Raw genomic sequence first — 18,552 nt, forward strand, 5'->3', positions numbered from 1 at the left:
ACGAGGAAGGTATAAGCCTTTGAGATACTTTTGCTCTAGTATTGTGACCAATAGTACTGTTTACTCGCGCGAGAGAACAAATCAATCAAGAGGCCGCCCCACATGTCCCGATAATATCACCGTCGGTATCGGTATAAGTAAGTCAATAAAGACAGGTATGCTATGTCACTTCGATCGGACGGCTACGGCTGATGCTGTATTTGTTATAGAAGTTGTAGGTGTTGAATGAGACTAATGTTCTTTGCCGTCAGTAGATGAGATCTACGTGGACAGATCAGTAACACAAGTGTGATCGGCTATCGTATAAGACGTTAACTTTAAAAAATAATAGAATTAGTCCTTCAAGTATATTATTATGAATTCGGAAGTGCAACGTGTTGAAAAAAGTTTTAATTCAGATGGTCCTTCGGAGGACGAACGTGGTGAGGACAATCGGGTTATATTGGAAATCGGCGTCAATACTCCCTACTCGTCTGCATCGCTTGCAGCTATCGCACAGCCTATACCGGGACCATATCCACCGGATATTCACTATGCACCGAGTAGCGCTTATCATTCATCCTATCCATACCTGCAATCACATCCTTGTGCAATGAGCATTCCACAAACTGTGTGTAATTGGTCGATACCAGAAGTGGTGAGACCACCTCTTTATACACATTATCCAAGTTTGCGGGAGCACACAATTGTTAAGGAAGAGAATCCTTCATGGAGGGAGAGAGCTTTGCAATTGGAGAAAGGTGAGGAAGGTTGTAATTTTGTTTTATATAGAAGTTTTTGACACTTATTGAAATTGAAAGAAAATATCTATTTTATTTTAGAAGTCGGTACTGTGTATGTATGTATTTTGTTTAAACAGCTGAATTTTGAGTTTTTTCGATGTTGAAACCGGCTAAAACAAATTTCATTTAAGAAACTATTATATGGCTTGATTAAACATAATCTAGATTATCTACATTCAAATATATACATCAAAATGTTATGATGAAGTGTCTCTATTTGATTTTTTTTTTTTGAAAGTCATTGATAGATATTTGTTCGATAAAATTGGAACACTCGAACAGCGGTTTTTTCTATTATAAAAACACTTTGTAGCAATATGTTACTTTGAGTTGTGAATTAAAATGCTGCAAAGTTAACGAAGCTTTATTTTATTTATAATTTCAAAATATTTATTTTCTGAAAAGCTGTTGTGAAGATTCAAGGTCGAAATTTCAAATTAATTAATGAAGGATTTTTTTCTGGATATTTTTGATGATTTCTGTGTTTATTTTACCTCATAATTCCCATCATATATGAAACTTCGCTTTCAAAGTTAGTCTTAGATGTTTTGTTGTTTCTAATACCAGATGTAGGTTGTTTTTTGACGCTAGGATGGATTTAGGGGGTTTTAAGAATTGCCATTTTTCCAATAATTGTGTAAAGGATAACCGAAAATGTATATAATTTATTATATTTTAAATAAATGCAATGGTGGTCTATTATATTTCATGAGTTTGAAAATCAGTCTTGAAGTTTTTTTTGTATAGGTTTTCAAGCGAATGTTAATACCTGTACACAGTCAAAAAAAAATAATTTTTCTTTTGGTTTTGAGACTGGATTATACTTTTTTAAAGGTTTTTGCGTACTGAACTCTATCGTGTCACATTTTTGAAATATTATCTCTAAAATTTTGCAAATAACGGGACGGGATATAGAATATTTCTGACTGATACGAGTTCAACACACCAAACACCTTTGCAAAAGTAGGTATACTTTAGTCTCAGAAGCAAAAACCTTGTTGTTTGAAGTCGGATCCTCGAGATTGGATTCTTCGCCGCCGTGTCTTATATTTAAAAGTAAATTCAATTTAATTTGATATTTCCAAAAGTATTTTTTAAAAGGATGATGGACAATTTTGTGTGAAACCTGGGAGTAACAAAAACTAAAATTCGTGATCTCCTACCGAGGAAATGATTGAGCCGGGGAAGACATTTATTTAAAGTTAAAAAGTTGTAATGTTGTTCATTTAAATTAAAATTACTTCAACCTGATATTGTATTGCAGTAAAGAGTTTAACTTTTATTTTCTTGACTAGTCACAAAGTGTGATCTCCTTCAAAGCAGATTACAAATTATAGCAATCATGTATGATTCGTTACAAGGCAAGGGGGAGAATCGAATATTATAGTTTCTAAGTTTCCAAAATAATATACCTAAATCAATTTGAACCAAAATTTATTTATCTTAAAGTTGCTTAGTGTCATTAATATTGATTTTCATGCAGTTGAGATACGAATACCTGTACATTAAAGTTTATTGTGTCGATAAAAAGCTTCAAATAGAGCCCTTAACCATAACAAACATTCTATGTATAAGGAGGTAATCATAAGAGTTGACAAATCTTAGAAAAAACTTTAGTCAAATTTAAATAAGGAGTAGCTGGAAAACTAAACATTTAAGAGAAAATCAAGTGAAATTAGCTTGATTAGCATTTTGTATTGCCCCCTTACCATTATTACAGGCTCTAATGCCTTTTTCATGGATTACTTTCTTGCCTGTATCTTGTAGTCTCCCTTCCCATTAAGGAATTCGGATATAACTTGAATCAAAGAGAAGATATGATCTTTAAAATAAAAACCTTGTATTTTATGTGTATACAGGGTGTCCCAAAAGTAATGGATCAAACGAAATATGCTGATAGGTCAACTTTGGGACTCTCAGAATTTGGTAACTTGTTCATCCCAAATCCTTACGGTTTTCGATTTAATGCAGTTTTTGTGAAATTTCGAAAAATCCCGACTTTGCAACAGTATTTTGCTTCCTCCGCTCATAATTGATTTTTGTTTTTTACAATTTTTTCACTTAAACATTGCCTAATAATAAGAAATAATTAATTTATCAAAATATTTTTTATTTCATATGCCATTTTTCTGCAAATTAATTAACAGTTTCATGTTTTATAAAAACTCAATTTCTTTCTTTTATTTCAGAGCAACACCCTGAAAATAATTTGTATGATGTGGCACTGGTTTATTATTTTGAAAACTTTCTGTGTTATTGCAGTTTTCAAAAATGTATAAAAGTTTCCAAAGTTGAAGATAGAACTGAAGATATTACAATTTAAAAGCAACAAAACAGGGCTTTTCAGAGAAAAATAACAAACAAAAATCGAGGCTTTTGTTCAAAAAGAAATAAACAAACAACAGTCGAGAAAATGTGTTTATTTTTTTAAGTTTTCAAAATAATAAACCAGTGCCACATCATACAAATTATTTTCAGGGTGTTGCTCTGAAATAAAAGAAAGAAATTGAGTTTTTATAAAACATGAAACTGTTAATTAATTTGCAGAAAAATGGCATATGAAATAAAAAATATTTTGATAAATTAATTATTTCTTATTATTAGGCAATGTTTTAGTGAAAAAATTGTAAAAAACAAAAATCAATTATGAGCGGAGGAAGCAAAATACTGTTGCAAAGTCGGGATTTTTCGAAATTTCACAAAAACTGCATTAAATCGAAAACCGTAAGGATTTGGGATGAACAAGTTACCAAATTCTGAGAGTCCCAAAGTTGACCTATCAGCATATTTCGTTTGATCCATTACTTTTGGGACACCCTGTATAATGTTAATAACATTTTTAAAAAAATGGTTCAGTATAAACTAATTAAAATTGTTTTCCATTTTCCGATTTATCTAAAAAAAACGAAAGTTTAGACTACAAAAAAACAGCATGTGATCGTGAGCGCACCAGAATGCGGGATATGAATAGAGCTTTTGACTTATTGCGACTTAAACTACCTATATCAAAACCAAGTGGAAAGAAATATTCTAAAATAGAAACATTAAGGTAATTTAATAAAATATCAAAAACACTGCTATAATAACATTGAATTTATCACTATAGAATTGCTATAGGATACATTCGTCATCTTCAAGAATATTTGAAAAATCCACCTGAGAAAATATCATCATCACCTGGGAATTTAACAATAACTGGATTTAGATACACTGAACCCATTGCAACATGTTCGTATGAATCCCAAGAATCTGCAAGACCATGGCAAGGAAACTCTTCGGCATATGAAGTAGATAATTCACCAGGATATAATCTAGAAAAATCATGGGATTAGATCAAGATGCACACAAATATATTGCAAAACAGAAAAATCTGAAGAATAGATGTAAAAATAAAAAAAAAAATAAGAGTTACCACTCTTCGAAAAACCATTGTGTTCTTGAATGTTTATAATGATTTATCTTTATTTACATAATTCCTTAACATCAGTGATTATTAAAAATCAAAGATTACGAAATAAATTTTGTACCTATAGGTTAGTTATTATTAAAAACAAACTGTTATTTTTAAATTAAACTGTATTATTATATTGCAATGGCTTTAATATTTTTTAAGCTGTAAAAGAGCTTCATTTTTTCTGGGGAAGTTAAACATGTTAAGCTCTTTGGCAGTCAGTCAGAAGTAACTTACTAATTTATCTACATTTAGCCCAGTAAGCATCAAAAACTTTCATCTATAAAACCGGAAGATCAGACTCAGAGCTTAAGTTTTTGACCTCTAGTGTCGAAGATAATAGAAGATAACAAAAGATAATCTGGGGTCTAAAAATGACTGTAAAGATGCCCCAAGGTATTGATACCTATTTTAAACTCGATAAGTTTCTTGAATGTCAACCTTGTAGCCTGCTTTGACTACAGCCTATATGGAAGAGATACTTTCGAAAATTATGTGAAATCGAATAATTTCCTATACGATTTGACATACGAAATGAGATAATTTTCGAAATAATCTCATTTAAGCCATATAACTACAATGACCTAAAATCTAGTGAAAAAGTGGGAAATTTACAAATTTAGGTACAAAGTTGCTTTCAACTATTTTTGCTCTATTGAAAAACTAGTTCAAAACAGCTTTAAGTACTAAGTAGTAGATAAATGTTCCCAGAGAAAACGCAATTATTTAGAATTGACAAAGTTGAAATGCACTACTGCAGTGATCAAAATTTATACTGAGCTACTAAAGGTTGAATAAACAAGCACTGCAATGTTGTAAGAAATCTCAAGTCCAAAAGCAATTCGACAAATTTTTTGTTTTTACAGAACGCGAAGTTCAAAACGGATGCACATTGAAATTTGTTTCGAACAGCGACACTGACCTCATTTTCGGAAATACTAAAAGTAAACAAAACTATTTCCAAATTGTGAAGTCTCGGAGGCGCTATATTTTCCACCTTGGAAACTCAGTTCAATTGTTTACCACTACGGCGGCGCTACTAGTATAGCCTCCAATCGCTAATTGCAAACAACATAAAACTCAGCTTGGAACTCGATGAGGAAAGAATTATGTATGATGGGATCCTATATACTAGCTGGATGTTATAGACTGTTTCGACAAGTGCAAAACGCAAAAGAGATTATTTTGATCAGAGATATACCCAGAAGGAGATCGGAAGCATTCATATGTATTACTCCCCAAAACCCATTTGTTTATTTCGTGTTGTTGTAATTTTGTTTGTATCCTAGAATAAATGTGAAATACACACACAGTGTAACCACAGTGTTTTCACGCATACTTAGCCAAAAGCGTCAATCTTTTCATGCATTCTTAGCCAAAAGCATCAATCCGAGCTTGTAGGCAAACCAGTATGACGTCAGAAGCCTCCCATCTCTTTCTGGGTATCTCTGATTTCGACGAAATGAGATTCGAATCAGTGTTGCCAGTAGGGATGCAACATCGTTAAAAAAAACATAAACAAATATACATTGTGGAAAAGTGGAAATAAAATATGAGGCGTTCAGAACAATAATGGGTGAAGTCCATTTGAAATTTGTGCAATCTTCTGAAATTAAAGAAGCTTTTTCTCAGAAACTGAAGGAACTTTTGAAATAAATGTTTCACAGATCGATATCTCCAAAATTTCTTTCTTTTATTTTATTTGACATAAAACGAAACCCTTAATTTTTAAGACCTTAAAACATCCAACCTAAAGAAAAGTGGACTTCACCCATTATAATTCTGAACGCCTCATATATGAATGAAAATGGAAGTAGGTACATTCACAATTGCGCTTTTCAGCATCAAGACGTGTCAGTTGTCAGATTCTACTTCGAAGACTTTTAAGGCGTGATCATAATAATCAAGTACTTTTATTATAAAAGTTTTTAATTTTGAAGGAGCCAAAAATCGCCAAATTGAAAACTTAAGGAGCCAAATTTTGATAAATCGGAAATCAGAATTTGAAGGAGCCAGAGAAAACTTGAAGGAGCCGGTTTGGCTATAAATAGCCGGTCCTGGCAACACTAGCCGTTTTTTATTATCACTTGATCCATATAGATCATTAATTAAAATGTATTACAACAACTACATGAGATCTTGCTTTTCATCAGGATCACGAATCGTGATCTTGCTTTTCATCAGGATCACGAATCGTGATCTTGCAAGATCTCATGTAGTTGTTGTAATACATTTTAATTAATGATCTATATGGATCAAGTGATAATAAAAAACGGCTACTGATTCGAATTTAAAAAATTTCCCATTCAAATTCCAAATTTGAAATGAGATGATTTTCCACCTCATTATCGAGAAATGAGTTAGAAATATCTACGAACACATCGAATTCATGTTTTACTTTTCATGTGGATCTGGATCAGGAACAATTTTACACATAAACCAAATACAACGCACCTAGTCCTGTATTGGCATCATTTTTAATGAACCAAAAATTGGTTCTTATTTTGATAAACAGATGGCATTTGTACATTTGTAAAAATATTAAATAGAGCATAATTTGGCGAATAAACAAATATAAGCGAAAAAGGGATGAAAATAAAAATTCGTTTCTACAGTCTGAGAACAAAATAGTTAATATCGGAATAAATATTAAAATAGTTAAAAAAATTGTTATTTGTGACTATTTTAATAGTCAATCGAAGTACTCGTATTCTCCAAATTTACTATTAAGTAGTCAATTTTAATATTAAAATAGATATAAGTGACTATAGTCAATAATGACAATTTAAATAGTCAATAATAGCCCCGTTCCATATTGGAGGTGGTAGTTTACTCATGAGTAGATGATCTAGTACATTTACTACTACAACTACTCATGCTCTTGTTCCCGAGTAGATACGATTTGTATTGAATTCGTTGAAAGTGCGTTCCATTTAAAATCGCTAGTAAACTACTAGTAGTACTTTGCCACCTCCCAAAAGGAACAGGGCTAATGACTCTTTAAAATAGTTATCCCGGTTTACACTATTAAAATAGTTATTTTTTTTCTCTGTGTATTTTGATGCAGATGGATTATTGGTCAAGGTCATAACAAAACTCTGCAGCTATTTTTCCATTTAACCCTTTGATAAATTATGAATTGAGACACCGCAATGCCGCCAATAAAAATCCGTTTTTATTTAAATTTATTATTTCTTAAAGGTTTTTTCTTCTAGTAGTGCCATCTATCATTCATATACAGAAACTTAAAATATGGCAGCCATTTTTATATTACCCACTGAACTGATTTTCCAACTTAACGAAAATGTTTCGTTATTTTATCTGTCACGTCAAGTGTCAAATAAACATCAAGCCGAAAAAGCAACAAAAAAATTAAACTACTCTCATCAAATCAATCGAATCGAATTTGTTAACAACAGTTTATTCGGCGGTTTATTTTTTATTGGCGCAACAAAAATAAGAAATAATATTAGCCTATAAAATATTAAAACATAAAAAGTAAGTGATTAAATAACAATTAGTATAGTTTTTCAGCTTGTAAATATCTTGAATCCAATTAGAAAAGTTAAAATAAAATTGGCTAAGAAAAAAACAAAGAAAAGTTTAATTATGTGAAATGTTTTCTTTTTCATTAAATATTGGCTTCTTTTCATTAAGTAATAGAATATAAACAATATAAGTAAACTTTTAAAAGTAAATCAATGCAATTAAGTGGAAAAAAAACCTGGACAATTTTAAGGTGTTGCCTTTTGTCTGTGATTCTGTGGTAAACGTCGACGGTGAGTGGTGTTCTTGTGCATTTCTTATTGAGTTCTTTCTTGTTGGCTTAGGTTTCTACGTATTTGCACTTGCTGTTGAACTTTTAACATAAATTTATCTATGCAATGGCGATGTAATTTCTTTCAAGAACTCACAAGTTCGTATATTATGAAATATGTTTTGGTGTCAAAGGTATTGTTTTCTTAAAGATTATTTTATTTTGATTTATTTTTTCCCGCTCGAAGCGGCTATGTTAAACTAGAAAACAATGAATTCTATTTCCATTCATCCTCATCGATTGATTTCATGGCGACTTAGCAAAGATACTTTTCTCTTGTTCTTGTCACTTTTGTTATGTCTATCTGCTACATATATAGATCAACACGATATCACCTAGGAATAACTTGATAGACAATTATATTAATTCTTGATTCAGATTTAATTATCAAATTCGAAAAAAAAACAAACTGGAACGAAATCGGCTAACGCGATAGTTAATAGTCAAAAAACAATAACTTTGCTCCAAAAATCGTCGGTTTTAATTATCGATTTCGCCCCTGAATTAAAGTACCTACATAATTTTGAAAATTGTTCAAATATTATGAGAACTTTGTGGAAAATTTAGGTTGCCTGATGCCCGTTTTTCCATTGCCTGATACAATTGAACTTACGTAAGGAATAAAACTCGCGGGGAAGTTGCTATAGCTTGATTGTCTTCAGGCCTTAACAAAATTTTTAGAAGATAATATTCGTAATCTTTTCGTGTTTTATTAAAAAATGTGAGGGAGTACTTCCTGCTGTTCCTGATATCTTATTTTTCAAGTTAAGTTAACAAAACCAAAAGAGACCAATACAATTAATGAACAATTTTTGAAATTTTACCTACCATGCATGATGAATGGAAATAGTTTTAAATTCAAAAAATGTATCTAGATTGAAAAAAATAGATACTAGCTTAACACTACCAAGGGACTGTTTCTCGACAAGCTAAATCGACTACATCTGCTACATTTACTACATCGACGACCCTAAAAACCAATAGTAAAGCTCCATTTTTTGTGGTTGGAGTAATTAAAGTAAATATACTTAAAATTTTATCCGTGAGTTCTGGTGGGACGGAGATATTGAAGTTTAGAGTCGTTGATGTAGCTGATGTAGTTGATGTAGTTCGACGCTAAATAGAGGAAGAGATTATCAGAACAATGAATATGTTCTTACTAGAGAAGTGGAGAAAATTCTGTTCTAAATTGTTCCAAATAGCGTTTTTGATCAGCTATGAGATAAATAAGATAGTTTAGAACAGAACAAATTCGTACTATACTCTTCTGAACAGCTATAAAACGTCACGTAACACAACTACTATCTATAAAATTGAGGTAGCTGATCTCAATAAAAACACAAATCGTGGTATCGGTCGTTTCCTAATGTCTTCAAGTTTGAATAACAAAAAAAAAAATAATCAATCAAACAAATCGATTGCTTATATCTCTTTTTATTCTGAATTCTATTGTAATATTCATTAAGAAGAAAATGCTAAAATAAACAAAAAATAAAAGAAACAGCTTAGTTTATTTTGTTTCCAGTTTTTAAAAATTAAATGCGCAATTAATGACTAGAATTTTAGCATTTAACAGGGTTTTAAGCTCTAAAATAATGTTTTTGGGTTTCAAAAAAAAAAAAGCTTTTTAAATTAAAGATTACCCTTTTAATCTTAACACTAAGGGAACAAGAATGGCAACTAAGTAAAAAAAAAATAGAAAATTGTTTTTATGATCTTTGAAAATGCACTCCTGTTTATCTTTTAATTTTTCAACCAATAGGATTACGAAAAAAACGTCGCCTAGCCTCCACGTTTAGAATTATTGTTCTATATCTAAGGCCAACTAAATTTTGGAGTTGCATATTAAACTGGTTTCTCAATGCAACTGTCCTGCAGATGATAGTTCCAGCCGCGTCGATCAAGATTTTTTTTTTCACTCCAGTGTTTTGTTTTTCCAAATTTCCAAATCCCAGTTCCAACGAGCTTAAGAATTCTTCAGTAACACCAAAAATTAATTTTCACAAAATACACCGTGAAATGCGAGGTTCGTAGTGTTATCTCGTTGGAAAGTGAACATTCTTTCTTGGGGCAACATTTTGGTGTTGTCAAACCTAACAATGATTAGACAGATTTAGAACAAGAAAAGAATTTCAGAAGAAGGAAGCCTGACTCATTTTCCTGAATATGAGCATATCTGGGGAAAAGTCAGCTGACAGAATAAGTTAATAAGTTAACTTATTTTTCCAGTCGATTGCAAAACAATAACAAAATTAGATATTTTATTTTTTTCCTAAATTCTTTAATTAGATGTTCTTTTTTTTATCTTGAATGTATGTATGTATTGTATTGGTTATAAAATAATAAATTAGATGTTATTCCAAATATAGTTTTTAATAATCAAGTTTTATATCAAACTTAATTTAGGAAGAGATACAAATTTCAAATTTTTCTCAAATTGTTATTATTCACGAGAGGTTTGTTATTTTTCTTTCGAAATCTTACATAATAGTTTCGTAAATATTATCAATTTTAATTTAAAAAATAATTTTTAAATCTAGTCAATCGCTGTAAATTAAAGAATTTCGTAAACATTTTAAATGATCGAACAGAGTGTTCTGAATTTGGTGTCGTATATAAATAGGATTATAAAGTTAATCTTGTAAGATTAACCACACAATCCATTCCTTAAAAAAAACTGAGTAAAAAGTTAAATCCCATTTTTTTTGCATACCTACCGACCGACCTTTAAAAACAGCGAGAGAAGAAGTGGATCGATTTTTTTTATCCCAGGGACTATTCTTTGCAAAGACATTTTATGTAAGGCAAGTAGAATTTCAAACAGGAATTCAACTTTAATTTTTGTTTGGCGCGAATGTTTGTCAAAAAATGCTTCCAAATTTGTTTGTTCATTTAAAGCCTTCAATATAAATTGATTTCACAGGCAGCATCACTGCGCGTATGAAAAAGCCATACACAAACACCTTCCAAAATTAGTTTTTCAGTTTTCCACTACGTTCTCATACACCAAACTCACCGCTTTTAAACCGTTGAAATGAGAATCTCACCCCATTTCCCGCAAATGACTATTTTTTCGGCAGAAAGCTTAACATCTTTGCAAACAAAATAATATGATGCTGATTCCTAGTCACGTTGTTCTGTTACCAGATTTACAGACTCAACTTCTGGCGGATCACCTTTTATTAATTTTAAGTTTTTTTTTTATATTAAATTAAAAATTGTATATAAAATAAATTGTTATTATATGAGTATCTTTTAAAAAGCTCGACTTAATTTGCTATTTAATAAAAACAAATTTTGTTTCATCACACTGTTGTTAATAACATGAAACTATCCATCCAATTCGCAAAAGATTCTGAAATTATTGTTCTGCAATATAATTTTTCCATTTTATGGAATGAGAAATTACACATTAAACAAGAAACAACCTAATATCTTAAAATCAAAACAAGAGCTCTTAACAAATCTATAAAGAACAAATGATTAACTTAATTAATTAATTAATTAATAAATGTATGGTATCAATAAATTCTTAATTGAAAAACAAAAAAATAAATAAAAATTTAATAAATTATTTCTCTTTTGTTATTTTCTCCAGACATTCATATATCAACGGCAACACTTACTATGTGCGCACAACCCACGTAATAAATCTACCAATACAAAACCACACCAGCAGAGCCAGCAGAGCTCCAACGATTACTGCCGAGAGTGTCTCTATCCCCAAATTGCAGCAGCAGTAGCGCGCAGTCGAATTTTGTTGTCTGCCATGAAGAGTGCACAGCACATCACACGACGAGACGAATAAAAGAAAAACCCGTTTCCACCATCGCCATTTATCAATGAAATTTAATAAAATTAAGTTTATAAATTGAAATTGTTTATCACAAATCGAGTGAGCAAAGAATCAACCAATCAATCGTTCATTATTAAATAATTAATTGTGCATTGGAAGAAGAATTGTAATCAATCGGCGCTTGGGGCCTGTCATAAGTGAGATTTAATTTGTGTTTATCTATCTATATTTTTCCCTGTTATCCAAACCCAGGGCTCCGCTTTTCGTTTCGTTGTCCCTTTACGTTTTTCCATACGAAAAAGAAAAAGGGCGGTGTCGTCGTCATTGTGTTCAGTTGAGTTTTTATTCTTTCTTTGTTATTAAATTTTTCTTCGGTGTACACAACAACAATCTTTTGTGCGGATTTTGTTTAAACAAAAAGAGAAAGAATAAAAGAGTGTCGTTTTTTTTCAAAATTGAGATTTTCCAAAAATTGAAAAATGCAATTTTCTTTGAAGAAAAAATCTAAAATCTCACAAAATCCCTTCCTCATCCCAAACAACAAAATCGTCAACGTCGTCCTCGTCGCCGCGTTTGTGTTGGTCTCTACCACTGTCGAAGTTTTATGTATTCAGTGAAGAAAATTCACTCTTCTCCTGATTCACAAAAATACAAAAAATTTGTTTATATTTATTTTTTAAAATATACCTTTTATTCGATTGTCCAATTATTAAAAATTTGAAAAATTGTAAATTATATTAAAATCAATTTTAAATGCGCCTCTCAACTAACACCACACCATCGAGCATGGCTGAGAAATCCAGTAAATTGGAAAAGCTATCGTCTTCGGGAAATATGAATGTCGGTGGCAGCAACACTGGCGGTGGGGGAGGTGGAGGCAGTGGTAGCGGTGGAAAACCGGTGCCAATGAAGCTGTTTGCTGCCTGGGAAGTAGATCGTACACCGCCAAATTGCATACCAAGGTGAGTTTTTTTTTTCTCAACAATCTTTTTTAATATTATAACGACGAGGAAAAGAATTAAAACAAAAAAAAAATATTTTTAATTATTGCTCTCTCATGTCTCCACACAATCATCAAGTTTGTGCCAAAAGAAATATAATCATAATGTGAACTTGATTTTATTTCGCACAAATAATGTGTAAAATGGGACTAGGATAGGACTGCTACAGAGCAGAAGGAGAATTAGGAGAGGGAGAGACGTTGGTTTGGTTCACTTTATGTCTCTTCATCTTCACCACGAGCCGAACATTAGGGATTTATTTTTAGAATCTTTCTGCATAAATTATTAATTTTTATTTTCTTCTTCTGTTTGTTTGTTGATTATTTTTTTTTACTTGATGCGAAAAATAAAAACAAATCTTTTATGAAAGCAGAAGAAGATACACATAATCGCCTTTAAAATTTAATAATTCAATTTAATTTGAAGAACATTTTCTTCTTTTTATTTATTTTTTCCTTTTTTTTTGTGAAATTACATCCTTAGAAGGGAATCAAAATATATACATAATTTGCATCTGCGCTTGCACATTGTAATTTTGTGAAGCAGAAAAAAACATTTACTGCGATTTTTTTGTTTTTGTGATGATGATCAACGTTTTGTGCATTGATTTTGCCCTTAAATTCATTGCAAAATTTGTTACTAAAAAACCACCACACCCCAAAATGGATGTACTTATACAAAAAGGACTATACTGTTGAATTTCTATGTGTAGTAGTTGAAGGACTATTGAGAAAAATGGGGAATTTGGTTTGAGTTTCCGGGAAATCAATCCCAAAAGGGTGAGTTTTAATATTGGTCAGTATACAATTGCGCAATAGGGAATTCTATGTATAAATAGATGCATTTGTAACATTTTTTTTTATCTAATTGCCATCTTTTTTATACACATTAAGCATCGCTATAATGTAGATTATGGTTGTAATTGTATGATATACGATAAGAGGTTGTATAGTAGGTTTACATACTTATATACCATTAATGAGCTAATAGGGTTTTACAGATTTGTTTTTGTGTTATTTTTTTTTTGCTTTTTTTTACGATTTGATTTTTTTTTTCATGGAGAGAGATTTTTATTGACTCTTTAGTACTTTATAAGACTATTTACCAATTGGTTTTTTGGTAGCATTTGATGATTTGTTGTATATACAATATGTTATATGGGAAGAATTTTATTACCATCCCACAACCAGTCCCACATTCAGTCGTTATTGATTAGTTGTATACAAAAAAGTACGTTTTTTGCATTTTTGTGTACAGTCAGAATTGAGTGTTAAGGAATTTTTATATCTTTTCTTATTTAATTTGTAAATAAGGCAACATATGAGGATACAGGAGTTTTATATCTAGCAAGTAAGGGAATTTTTTGGAAAAACTATATCGTATAAGGTAGCTGTTATTTTGTTATTAAGAGCCTGGAGATTGTTAAAATATTTATTAAATCTGACGTATAGGGTCATCTTATTTGAAATTGACAGCTGTATTGTATATGACTTCTTACCAGATTCTAGAATAAACCATGTCTACCTTAACTCTGTGAAAAGTCAATTGATTAGCAAACTTAAAAGCACCTCTCATTCAACAATTTGTTACATAACTGCTCAAATGCTATGAGTGTGTTCAATTTTCTTTACTGGTTTTTCCATGGTATTTCACAAAGTTAATCATAGTTAGTATTTCCAAGTATAAGGTGCTAAACTATTTCTGCTTTAGAACGCTGAAATATAAACTTATAGGATATACAAAAAACAAATATTCTGGTGGTAGATGTTCAGCTGTTGAATCTGTTGTGCAAGAAGTTCTATATAACAACTTAAACAGATTAAGATACCTACTAAGATAAGCGTGAAACACTGACTCCTCCACGGTAATTTATCCCGATAAAAGTAAAAAAAAATGTGGAGCATCAATTTGACCATTGGCTTAATTCTAATTAAGACACTTTTGATATAAGAATATCACTTGACTGCATAAAAAATGTCAAATCATTGATGGCAAGATTGAATAAAAATCATCCATGCAGCTTCTGCAGAAATCATTGGAATATATTCCGAGTAGTGTTGCGTGCTTGCCTTTTATACATTGTCTTGTTATGACACCCATAACGGAGCTGATTTGTGATCTGCTAAGGGATATTAAACAATTAGAGTGCTTCAGATCCAGTATATGCCAAATTTGTTTAGTCGCTATACATGTGGTGATATTATTCCACCTAAGGTTTGTTTTATTTGAAGCATCTTGTTTGAGCATTAGTTTATACGTAGCGATGGGGATACCTAGATGTTGACCAATGTACCTCATTTCTTTTTTTTTTAAGCATTTCTAAATAATAACTTATTTCAAAGAAATATTAAAAACATTTTAAGGATCTAGTCTGAGCTTGCATATAAGCCACTTAACATTAAGCTGTCACACGAAGAAAAAATAAAGCAGGGATAACTTTACTTCTGGTATATTAAGCTTTATTTCTGGTATATTTATCTAATTTCTGGTACATTCAACTATAATATGATTAAATACCATAATAGTAAAGTTATGGCGTTATTTTTTCTTCGCTCACGTAAATAGTTATTATTGTAGGTTACACCACCTTAATACAAAAATTTTGTATTTAAAATTTTAAACTGCCGAATAATTCCTTAAAAAATCATCACAAGCTCGTCTTTGTGTTTTATTTTTGTGTATTATGTCCAAAGCAAAAAATGTTTGAACAAATAGGAAAAAATGCCAAAATTTGGACAAAAATGTCAAGTAAAATCAGAGTCATTAGTACAGTAATTGCAAATCAAAACTGGCCTAACGACATCGTAAAAACTACAACTTTTGTTTAACTTGAAGCTAGACAACTAGTTTCCAAAAATTATTATGTTTATAACGTTTTTAAAATTATTACAGAATGTTAATTAAAAATACTATTCTAGTGGATTTTATTTATATCACTATCTACATAATTATCGTCAACTTACTGCCTTATAGCTAATATCGATAAAAATTCCTCTGTTGTCATTTATGAAATTCCACTCCCGCAATATAACTTACACAAACAAGTCAACATTATTTTTGAACTTATAACTTGCAATTAAGTTTTGTGCTTCGTATACATGTAAAACCTCTAAATTCGCACAATTCTAAACACTTTAATTTGACAATTAGTGTCGTCCAGCAAAAATGTAGCAGCGCATAATTATTGCTGGCTACAACTATCAACACTATATCGTCGACAATTAGCTATCTTATTAGCAAAGGAAACAACAACAACAATAAAAAAGTGTACCCAGTTAAACTCGATATTCACCATCTGTTGCTGCTGCTGTTTTTGTCATCGTTATAGTCAGTTGTAGTGGCAGTCGCGGACGTTGACATAATTATTGGTGATAAAAAGCGCAGAGAATTGCGATGTAAATTTATAATTACTTAGCATCCATAATTTAACACAATCATTACGTAAAGTTAATTTGGGTGAACGTTAATTATTTTCAATGCAATTAAGATTGTGCTTTTCACTTTCTTCTTCTTTTTCGTTCTTTGTTCAGATTCATTTCATTTAACTATAAAAGATGATAGAACTTCACTAATGAATCATCTTTGCCTAATTAGAGTAAGTGGGGGAGATATTGATTGTGACAGGGCAAAGACACGACGACGATCTTAGGCAAATTAAATTGAAAGATCGAGTGGGAGCAATTGTAGAAATGGAATGATGAGGTGTTCCCAATGAATTGGTACACGTTTGTGTTATTTCATGTGAAGTATGAGTAAGAAATTATTTCATTTTAAATGTTAGTTGATTTAATATATCTTTAAGCCAAAATGTGACACATCAATATGGATAATTCTTTTGTTATTTTGTTGTAATGATTTTAATAATCGAAATATATTCGATTAACTGGTATGGGTTCAACCGTCATGTACAGACAAATCTGCCTTATTATTGTTAATTTTTTTTAGACTATCTTATTTGAAGAAATTCTTATAGATTAGATTGTATTAATCGATTACATATTTCATTTTTGACGGACACAAAAAACAAAACCAAAGGAACGTAACGTACAGACAAGTAAATTCAACAAAAAAGTTTTGTTTAGAAGACGAGGAATTATTGTTATAACTATTGTAATAACTATTATATATTGTAATAACTATAACTATTGTAAACCTAATCTTATGAAATAAAATGAATAAAATAAAATGAATTGAAATAAAAAAAAAATTCATAAAACACATATGTATTAACATGTTAAAAAAATGGATGTCACATACAGAAAAACTTTGTGGAATCCAGCCTCTGCATTTTTGATCAAATGCAAACATATTATGTATAAAATATCTCTTGAATTTGTATGAAAGTCTTTCTATATCAATTTCAAACTAATCAATTCACCTGCATTTTTAGCGATTTCATGCCAAAATATAAACTACATTGTAATAAAATGAAAACATAAATCTTGTTTTGCAGAAAGCCTTGCCAAGAACCCTTGCATCATCACCACAACACAAATGATCAAATTATTTATTTATAATCCTTAGAGACAAACATAGCAAAACAAAAAAATAATAAAAATTAAGAATTTAAAATACTAAATAACTGCCAAAAATTGCGACTGCGACTCATTTCTTGTTTTGTACTAGGTCTATATGGCATTTCACCATGAACTAGCTGCTTGAAATATCAAGCCAATTTTTTTCCCTGATATGAATGTAATCGAAACGGTTTATACCACCTGTTCAATGTAATAAAATAAATTATTATAAATAGGTATTGGTATTAAGTTCATATTTACCGAAAATGTTTCTATCGATAAGAATACTAAGTATTTTGATTAAATTCTAAGCACATTTTGTATCTTTATTTTCAATAGATACTCGTACACTATTTTTGTTTACATAAAAAATAAAACACATGGTGAAGTTATTGAATTTGTTTACTTTTGTGGTATCTTTTTTTTGTTATCGAAAAGGTCTTGACATTTATAAAACAAAATACGCTCATTATTAGATTAAAATTATATTGACTTCGCAAAAGTTTCATCACATTAATCTAGTAGTACAATCTTGAGTACGTAGTAGATTTTTCAATTTATAAGTTGTTGTCACAAATTACTGAATACAAATTTGAAGTGATGTAGTTACCTATCTTGTTGTTTAAATAAGTAGATATCTACCATTAGCAAGGCTTAATACTTGGTAGGTATATACATTATTTGTGACAACTGAACTTAAAATATCACAGACATTCAGCTGTCAAAATTTTGCTATCTGATTGGCTTTTTTTTAATTAAAAAGATCACAACACACCGAATATCGCAGTGTCTTGTACGTATTTTTTTTAGTTAATTATTAAGTTCTATGAAGTTACTACCATACAGTAATGTGAACAACATAAATGAAACGGTGTGACAAAAACAAATTAAATAAACGTTTCGTCAGGACCTAGTACGTTTTGTAGGGTTTTTGAATAGGCATATTTTAATTTTTTTCAACACACATCTGGACTATCTATCGATTAACGATTTTTTGAAATTTCAGCCAAAAGTTTTACAAAAATTCTAGCTTTGCAATATTTCAACCGGTTTAAGTTTTTTTTAATCTATTTTAGAGAAAAAAAACAAAAAAAAAAAACATTCCGATTTTTCCAACGATGTAAAAAATAAGTGGTTCTATAAGATACTGGTTAAGCATTTTTTTATTTTAAAAGTACCAAGAAATGT

The 18,552-nt window shown here is 30.5% G+C and overlaps 2 protein-coding genes across 4 annotated transcripts in view; both read left to right on the top strand.

Annotated features, from left to right (window-relative positions):
• On the top strand, positions 1 to 4,208 carry LOC129915588 (basic helix-loop-helix neural transcription factor TAP). Of its 2 annotated transcripts, none has more exons than XM_055995201.1 (3): positions 1 to 749; positions 3,699 to 3,831; positions 3,889 to 4,208. In XM_055995201.1, exons 1-3 carry the CDS (start codon positions 356 to 358, stop codon positions 4,112 to 4,114), a joined length of 753 nt encoding a protein of 250 aa, XP_055851176.1. In that variant the 5' UTR covers positions 1 to 355; the 3' UTR covers positions 4,115 to 4,208. The 2 variants fall into 2 exon arrangements, with proteins under 2 accessions (XP_055851176.1, XP_055851177.1); XM_055995202.1 differs by having other exon boundaries at positions 5 to 740.
• A 3,372-nt stretch (positions 4,209 to 7,580) lies between these two features.
• LOC129916979 (phosphofurin acidic cluster sorting protein 2) overlaps positions 7,581 to 18,552 on the top strand; it is a 95,829-nt gene continuing 84,857 nt past the window's right edge. Inside the window, exons 1-2 of one of the 2 annotated variants that reach the window (XM_055997273.1) lie at positions 7,581 to 7,731; positions 11,649 to 12,808. In XM_055997273.1, coding sequence (XP_055853248.1) covers positions 12,600 to 12,808 — 209 coding nt within the window. In that variant the 5' untranslated portion in view covers positions 7,581 to 7,731; positions 11,649 to 12,599. The remainder of the gene's footprint in view (positions 7,732 to 11,648; positions 12,809 to 18,552) is intronic. The other variant, XM_055997274.1, reaches the window with a different exon arrangement.

This window comes from Episyrphus balteatus, chromosome 3, assembly GCF_945859705.1.
Source record: "Episyrphus balteatus chromosome 3, idEpiBalt1.1, whole genome shotgun sequence".
In the NCBI taxonomy this organism is placed as follows: Eukaryota; Metazoa; Arthropoda; class Insecta; order Diptera; family Syrphidae; genus Episyrphus; species Episyrphus balteatus.

Excerpts from the sequence above, each read along its gene's own strand:
- LOC129915588 (XM_055995201.1), top strand. The coding sequence starts at position 356 with ATGAATTCGGAAGTGCAACGTGTTGAAAAAAGTTTTAATTCAGATGGT. Across the intron at positions 750-3,698 it reads ATTGGAGAAAGGTGAGGAAG|ACTACAAAAAAACAGCATGT; the intron begins GTTGTAATTTTG and ends ACGAAAGTTTAG. Across the intron at positions 3,832-3,888 it reads TCTAAAATAGAAACATTAAG|AATTGCTATAGGATACATTC; the intron begins GTAATTTAATAA and ends TTATCACTATAG.